The sequence below is a fragment of the Austrofundulus limnaeus genome, unplaced genomic scaffold (genome assembly GCF_001266775.1).
Source record: "Austrofundulus limnaeus strain Quisiro unplaced genomic scaffold, Austrofundulus_limnaeus-1.0 Scaffold371, whole genome shotgun sequence".
Lineage (NCBI taxonomy): Eukaryota > Metazoa > Chordata > Actinopteri > Cyprinodontiformes > Rivulidae > Austrofundulus > Austrofundulus limnaeus.
Genome location: NW_013952773.1, coordinates 239,754 through 248,098, shown reverse-complemented (window position 1 = coordinate 248,098; position 8,345 = coordinate 239,754). Strand labels below are relative to the sequence as shown.

The following is an 8,345-nucleotide window of genomic DNA, read 5'->3' as shown; positions in this document are numbered from 1 at the left end:
GTCCCAACCATTTCAGTGTGTTTGTGGGGGTGGGGGTGGGGGGGGTGCGCTATGATGCAGTTTACTTGGCATCTGAAAATACATTTCCTCAAAGGTATTTTTAATCTGAAAAGAGCTTCACTGAGTGAGAAGTAGGAGTTTAGCAGACAGTTTCACTTTCAGTTTTACTCGTTTCCTTTGTTATGAGACCCTGCAGGATTCATGGGCGGTGTGTGTGGGGAGTGGGGGGGGGGGTGGTACCCTGCCATGAGGAAGCTCAGCTTAAAGACACGTCCCAGAGGCGTTTCTGGTCCCCACCTGCCATTTTGCTCCTCAGCATGTCTTCATAAAAACAGTGCAGGATTTCTCAAACATGCATGAATGAGTCAAAGCAAGGCTTTGGGCATGTTTTTATGAGATTATTATAACACAATATAAAACTCAAAAAAGTTGATTTTACATGATATTGCCCCTTTAAAATATTTATGGCTGGTTCAGAGCTTTGTGCAGATAAATGTGGAACAATGCCTTTAAGCTTTTTACTTTGGGAAAAATGCTGTTATTAATATAACTGGACCTACAGATCGTTTTGCAACACGTCTCCATTAAATTTGTTTCAAAAGGCGGAGCCAAGCAGAAACGAGGCGTGACTTGTAATCCAATATCTGTGATTCACAGCAGCAGATTTGTGCAGTTGCAATCACTCATTTGTGTTTGTGCACATGTAAAAAATATATAGTAGAACATTTGTTTGTGACAAGACATTATTATACAAGTGTGAAATCATTTTGCAACATTTATTTTGGTACAGTTGTTTCAAAATTGTGAACGTTACAGGTTTTTGATTTGCAACTTGTAGAATACTATTTGTGAACTTGAATTTAAATATCTGAAGAGGTGTAACTGCTGTTTTGTTCGTGTAATAGATTAAAAATCCAATTACAAGTTCATGGTTACAAATCACACACATCACAAGTAAACAGTTTCAAATTTCAAAGCGTTTTACAAGTTACAAGTTCTGTTATACAAAACGCAAATACTTAAGAAAAAATCGACTTGATAAGGATGGTTCTGCATCTTGGTTCTAACTCTGAGAAGCTACAAGACAGTTTCTCAGTTATGTGGTGTTGCATCATTTATATTATACTGTATAACGTTATGTTACAGACTTGATAATTAAGTAACTTGAACGATGGTTTGCAGACACAGTTCATCATGTTGCCTTACCTGCTTCATTGTCCTCAAACCACGACCTACTGAAAAAGTAGCTAATTTAGCACATTTAGCTTTGTCAGTTTCCAGAGCTTTCCTCTTTTTTAGCTTTCTCCGTGCCACGCTCGCTCTTCAAACACTACTGATCGCATGCGCTAACGTGTTACATCAGAGCGCAAAACAACAACAAAAAAAGAAAAAAGAAAAAATAAGAGAGCTGCCAATTAGAGGTGGAGGCAGCCCTGGGGGTATGGCAAGCCATTGTATCATTTAAATGGCTGGCAATACAGGGAAAGCCGTACAAGTGATCTGATCAATAACTAACAAGTCATACCGGCCCTTGCGGCCCAAATATCAGTCCAGCCCACCGGGAGAGGTCCAGATCGTCCCAATTAGCCATGCCGGGCCTGAACTCGACATGTTTGGTAAGTTATCGAAACTACGGTTAAAAAGGCTCCTCCCCTCGAGCGTCTAAAGAAGCGCGTCTACGTTCACATCAAATGCATCTGTCCTTGCAGGACACCAGCATCAAGATGCGTGCGTTTTGAGGTTTTTGGAGGCGCGCAACGCGTTTGGTGTAAATGTAGCGTAAGGCTAATTTACATCTGTAGTCCTAACCTAACCTTTGTAACACACCTGCACCCCAAAAACCCTACATGAGTGCAGTTGAAAATGAAGAGGGTGGAGGTGTGTGGTGGGAGATGGGAAATGGGGAGAGAAAACTGAGGGAGCAAAATGCTCCCACAGGGGGTCAGCTCCCCTGCTGACCCTGGTAGGCTCCCCCATTTCCCGAGGCCCACCCAGGGAATGAGGCCTCAAGGCCTCTTTCTCCGTACAAGACTGCCAGGCCCGGAAGGCCCCAGATCATGGACAGACAGAGCCCAGAGGACCACCAGGAACCGGGACCAATAGTCTACCCGCCCCCGAGCCGTCCAGACCCCCAAGACCTGACCCCCAGCCTCACAGACAGCCCGCAACCCAAAGAAGCTACCGAACCCCAGCAAGGACGATTCAGCTGAGAGTTCACTCCTAGCTGCTGACAGCGCAAGGAGGGACCAAGAGCGAGCCTCCGCCACAACAAAGGGGCCAGCCAGCCGACCCAGCACAGCCCCGGCCGGCTGCCACCAAGGCTACCCACCCAGCCCCACCCCAGAAGAAATACTATACCAACCCCATCATTCAGACAACTCTCAGAACATATAGCACGCTAGACACGCAGGCTGGGTTGGCCTGTTTCCAGTTATGACTCAGATGCAGGGGTCTCCAACCTTTTGTTCCTTAAGAGCTTACTTTCACAAAATGAAAATGGCAGAGAGCTACTTTTTTTCAACATTTAATTTTAAACTTAAACATAAACCATTGGAATAAGCTTGTTTTGCACAATTTCAGTTAACATGAAACCATCACAAAAAACACTGATTTTACATGAATGTGCTTTTTGTGTTTATCCATTCATATTATGTATTTCACACTAATAACTTAACCTTTAACTGCAACAGATTTGTGCACAAATAACGTCGGGTGATGGGTCTCTGATTTTTTTTTTCCGGATTGTAGACTCCAGCGGGAAGAAACCACGTGCGTGTTGTCTGCCAATTGAACATACTGAGCCCTAAACTGATTGACAACTAAGGGGGAGGGACATCTATAGATTGATTGGAATTAAATGTTTGTTTGGCCAGTGACAAAATAAATGTTTTTCCCCTAATTTTTCATAAGTACTGAAGAGCTACTTTAAATGAACTCAAGAGCTGCCAGTAGCTCACGAGCTACTGGTTGGCTACTGAAACCCTGTTCAAATGAATATTCATTTCAACAAATTTTGAGCAGAAGCCAAATAGTGAAGCAATAATCTGTCATTGAATAATTGACTCTGAGCGTTTTGAGATAGAAAAGCAACAAATCAGGAACAAAACACTAATGTGAGGTAAGAATATATGTTTATTGTCCTTGTTATTAATGCTTAATATTGTTGAAATACAAACAGTGAGGACTGAGGTCAAACGTGAATCTCACGTGTGGGAACAATCAGTGGGTCTGGTACACCAAGAGCTGCGGTTCGATGAACGCTCACAAGCAGTGTCCCATCAGAGCTCAGGGTCCCACCCACCGACAGGGGATCCATGTCCTCTGGGAAAGAGGACTTTTGGGTAAAAGTGTCTTTGACACTTCCATCATCCAGAACCTAGAGGAAGAAGACAGAAAGATGGTAAGAAAATCTGATGATGGAAAGGAGCATAAAGGAAAAATTATGAAAAAGAGGTCATGAATGGAGAAAGAGAGACTTTCACTGAAGCCAGGAGGGAAGAGACAGTGAGAAAAGAAGAGAATTTCTGGGAAATAAATGGTCAAAGTGAAGGGTCAATTTACACAAACTAATTCTTTCTGATAACTTTTTATTATTTATTATTAAGCTGAGAATTTTGCTCTGTTGATTGTAAAGTTTTTGCTCAATGGAAGAGCAGCCCAAATACCTCTCCCTCCAGGCAAACCGCCAAGCCCACGGAACTCCAGACCATGGATCTATGCTGCCAAAAATACATACCTTCTGGGCATGAATGACAACTTGGTTATTGAATGCCATCACCACAACATCATGGGGCTCAAACTGGCTGATGTCAACTGACATGTAGTAGGTGTCGCCCAGACACTGAACCCCACTGCATGATCCAGTCTGTAAACCCGTCACAGAACCACCTACAGGAGCTGCAGAGACACAACAGATCAAGACTGCTTAGAATGATGTTTTATATGGACAACATGTATTCAGCTGTTTATTGTTGAGATGTTTCAGTCAGGGTTTGGCCTAGGTCCCTGATTTCCATTGATGGATAATCTTAGTGCGTCAACAAGCCAACAATGTTGTTGCAGTGGCAAACATATAATTTCTCTTGGTTGTTCACCTGCGGGATCTGGCTGTCCAAAATGAAAAAAGCTGTCTAGGATGACCTAAAAAAAACTTTGTCGCAGCTGAAACATGAGTGTTATAAAATGTCTGGAAAACTGGACATTTTCGTTCAGTTCCAGAGGAGGATCTTTGTGTGATTTGGGTGAAATTGAGAATGAGATACTTTCTGTTTTATTGTCCATGGTATATGAGTTTGAGAAATTAATCATTTGGTAAAGTCATTGATGTTTATTCTGATTTTTTTCATTTAGTTGATGAAGATAAAATGCAGTATTTAAGTATTTTGTGTTTCAGTTAGCACAATTTCTGTTAAAAACTTGGTATCTCAGCTTCCTGAGAGGGCACTTGTTGTTTAAAGAAAGTTTATGTCTGTCCACTGTAAACCTTAATAAGTTCACAGAACTCAAAATTAATCTTGTAACAAATTACACAAAAATATTTTAGTGATGTTTTTAAATGTTTTCAGCATACATAAAATAAAAAAATACATGTGCAGTTGCCTTAAATTATCTCAACGTTATCTTATAAATATTGTAAATTTATTATAAATATCACTTAAATTTTTCTATATTTTCAACTCATAACAGTGCACATGCGTCAAGCACAATATTGTAGCATGACACCTCACAGCTACAGGGAGAGGTGTAGCTGTTGTTGTAGTTCAAGACTTCACCACCAGGTGGCAGTTTTGAATAACCTTTATTGGATTCTTCTTCATGAACAACACAGACAAAGTGAAACTCACAGGTCTTATTAATGACTAGGCCTACCACTCTCACTTATGGTKACTTCTGCTGAACGCTTTAACACAAGCTAACAAATAATGAACACACAAATTAGAGTAACACAACAGAATAATTGCTGAAAGAACAATGTTAACCATTCCTTAAAATGATTTAACAACAACAAACAAGAATCCTACCCACAATCCTCCACTGCAGTCACATGACAAACAGCCAAACACAGCAGAATGCTACAATATGCATTCCGTTCTTTAAATGTGATTATTAATATTGTGTAATGAAGTAACTGTGTGTGCGCATTTAGAGACAACTAAATATCACCTACATTTTGCCATCAACAAATGTATTCAACCAAAAGAAACCAGACAACTTCTGTTTTATTTCGACCATGTCTTGTCCTCTCCTTGAAAAGTGAAGCAAGGGAATGAGGAGCAGCAGCCTTTGTGTGTGCATGCAGCCTCAGTTTTAGYCCAGAAGAGTAGAAGTTACTTCATATATTCATGTTTATGTGCTGTCCAGAAAAATACTTAAATATTACTGGTAAAATAATATTAGCAGTTACTTTTTTTGTACAGTAATATTGATATATAACATAATGTGTATTGTTTATTTAGTAAATTCTAGTAGTTTAGAGATTTAGATTTTTTTTTTGTAAAATTTAAAAGAATAATTAAATAAATGTTACCACACCCAAAAGTTTGTTTTTTCAGTGGAGGCTGGTCAAAACTTCTCTGCATCAAGGCAAATTCAAGATGGCTGACTCATCTTACCTGAGGGAGAGATAAGACCCACCCACCAGAACGTCATGACATTGATAACATCATGACAGTACTGTATGGTTCCTAAACGTTTTGAGCGTTCCACACAAATTAGCTACAAAATATTGAGCCCTATTCAGTTGAAGTGGCATAAATCTCAACAGAGCTCAAAACTTTATAGTTTGGTCAACTCCATAATGACATTTGACTGTTGTGACCTTATTAGTTATGAGCTAGTACAACTGTTTGGGATTACAGTGTTTGAATGTGTGAGCTGCACCTGTTTTGGGGCACGACACAAATTGAAAATAAAACTACTACTACGACAGTCACAGCAGCAGTGGGCTAACAAATAACTGCAGCAGTTTGTTGTCTTATCAGGATGTTCATAAGAGGATCTGCTGTGCCTGGTAAAGTGGTGCAGATAGTTGGGTCTCCCAGGGCTCTCTTCTCCAAACGGACTGGAACAAATGGCAGAATCGAAAAAAGGCTCAAAAATGCTCTCAACGGAGTCTGATGATCCATTTAGTGATCCTTCTGATCTGTAGGAACTGGAAGTGCTGTAACGTGATGAAGAACTGTATGATGATCTTTGGCTGGAAGATGTTAGTGATGCCATAACTGAGCAAAAGCAACGACTTAAAACACTTTTACATCAAATGCCAGTTAACTTGGGAGAACCTTTCTTCAAAAACAACTTCTCAAAAAAAAAAAACAGTCAAAATCTTTGTTACCAGGAGCAGCTGTTGCTCCTCACTAATCTTTGCTTTGTGTTTAAATAAAGCCTCTCTGTGTTAGGGGTCCATGGAGCGCAGGCTGAGCTATTCTGCACTGCATTCTGGTTTTAGCCATAAATGGTCATTTATATAACCACTTAACCCAAGTGTGCAACCGACAAACTGATAAGAATTGGAGACCCCCCCACCCACCACACACACACGCGCGCGCGCACACACATGCACGCGCACACACAGCAGAGATAACACCAACAGAAGCACTTGGAGATGTTTCTGACATGTTGTCAGGAATAGAAAAAGCGGTTGAGTGGTCAGGTCATCCATAAAACTGACCTGTTCAGAATAATGACACTGCCTCAACAAAAGCAAACCTAAACTGATTAATTATTAGGCTATACCCTGCTAACAGAATGTAAACAACATTCTACAATATCAATCTGAAACAGAAAGTTTCTTCTAAGAAAACAGACTGCAGGCCAAAATGTGTTCAATGTTTTATTTATTTATTTTGTGTTTGTGCGTTTGCAAAAGCCAATATACTTGCAGTTAACCTTTATAGTCTCTTTGATTGTTGTGACATTTGTTTGCTGACAAAACAGTTGTCTTCCCAGCAGAGCCACATAACAGCAATGACATTCAAGACTGTCACATTAAAACTTTTATGATATATATGTGTGTTAGTGTGTTTCCATTCAGCACATAAAAAATGACATTCGGCAGCATTTTATTTTGCTCTTCTGAGCAAGTCTTTACAGTGAAACTTCATGTGTAAGCCACAAACTGAAAACTATGCAAAGAATACGAATAGCATGAATAGATCGCTATGACAGTCCCAATTTGTGATCTCATATAAAACATCTGTATCTGTCCTTGTGTAAAATCTCCTGCATTATTATGGGTCCAAGCCCACGGAAGCAGGGTAACGCAGCTGCATAGCAGCAGCGTTTCCATGTCTCCAGCGGAGCATGGAACCCTATTGTATCTGTTCTGTTTTTAGGGGTCCAAGCCCACGGAAGCAGGGTAACGCTTCTTCCGTTTCCATGTCTCCAGCAGAGCATGGAACCCTATTGTATCTGTTCCGTTTTTTGTTTTGTTTTTTTCCATCGGTAAAACTCATATTGGAGCCCAAACTGCAAGGGCTATGAAGAAGATTTTAATAGAATAGTTAAATAGGGTTATGTGAACAGAGGAGAAAAATAATCAGATATGTCAACCTATAGGGGGCGCCATAATCAAGGTCTTTGCATTTGGTCCGCTGGCTTCTAAACCATAAGTCACAAACCTTTTTGGCTTATAGCAACATAATCCCTGGACACCACTGAGTCACATGGTATAGGCCACGCCTATTTCCGCCTAATTTTTTTAACTACAGCGCAAAATTTGCAAAAACTACTTTTGGTTTTGCTTTAAAGACTTAAAGTCCGATCACCACAAAACTCACCGTCCTTTATTGTATGTTGATTCAAAGTCTTGAAGGACAAGTAAAAAATTTTAAAATGCTAGAGTTATGCCTAGGCAAATAGCTTAGGCAAGCTAGCTAAACTGAAATTTTGCTATATCTTCAAAACAGAAGTACATAATAAGATGAAAATCATACATACAAGAGTCAGTTTTTTTGAGTCACTTCAGTAGAAAACGAAACCAAATAGTTTATTTAGTTTATTTCTTCATCATCAGTGACCTTTTTAAGTGAAGAGAAAATAGAGACAGAGAGAAAACAGAGAGAKAAGTAATTAGAAAGATAGAAAGATTGAAATAGCGATTAGAAGTATATTAAAGAGTAACTTACCCCAAAATTAACTTTTTTTAGCTGATAAACTGTCTAGAATGTCTCTAAAATGTTATATAGTACTGTTTCTGTGCTAATTTTGATGTTTTTGTGCGTATTTGTTCTCTGTAACATTTGGCCTAAAAACGTCTTTTTGCTGCTCAAATGGGTAGAGCAGTGGTACTGCAGACTAATTTACATATTGGTTAACGGCTCTCCACGGTGACGTGTCTTCTCCAC

At 39.9% G+C, this 8,345-nt stretch overlaps 1 protein-coding gene across 1 annotated transcript; it reads right to left on the bottom strand.

The window, feature by feature from the left end:
• Window positions 1–3,114: 3,114 nt before the first annotated feature.
• LOC106528318 (heat shock protein beta-7) lies at window positions 3,115–6,392 on the bottom strand. Its single transcript, XM_014023462.1, has 3 exons — window positions 5,979–6,392; window positions 3,737–3,897; window positions 3,115–3,376 (listed from the first exon to the last, which is right to left on the bottom strand). The coding sequence occupies exons 1-3, from the start codon at window positions 6,217–6,219 to the stop codon at window positions 3,191–3,193; spliced, it is 588 nt and encodes a 195-aa protein (XP_013878916.1). The 5' UTR covers window positions 6,220–6,392; the 3' UTR covers window positions 3,115–3,190.
• Window positions 6,393–8,345: the final 1,953 nt, after the last annotated feature.

Excerpts from the sequence above, each read along its gene's own strand:
- LOC106528318 (XM_014023462.1), bottom strand. The coding sequence starts at position 6,219 with ATGGCATCACTAACATCTTCCAGCCAAAGATCATCATACAGTTCTTCA. Across the intron at positions 3,898-5,978 it reads ATCCTCTTATGAACATCCTG|CTCCTGTAGGTGGTTCTGTG; the intron begins ATAAGACAACAA and ends GTGTCTCTGCAG. Across the intron at positions 3,377-3,736 it reads TTGTCATTCATGCCCAGAAG|GTTCTGGATGATGGAAGTGT; the intron begins GTATGTATTTTT and ends TTCTTCCTCTAG.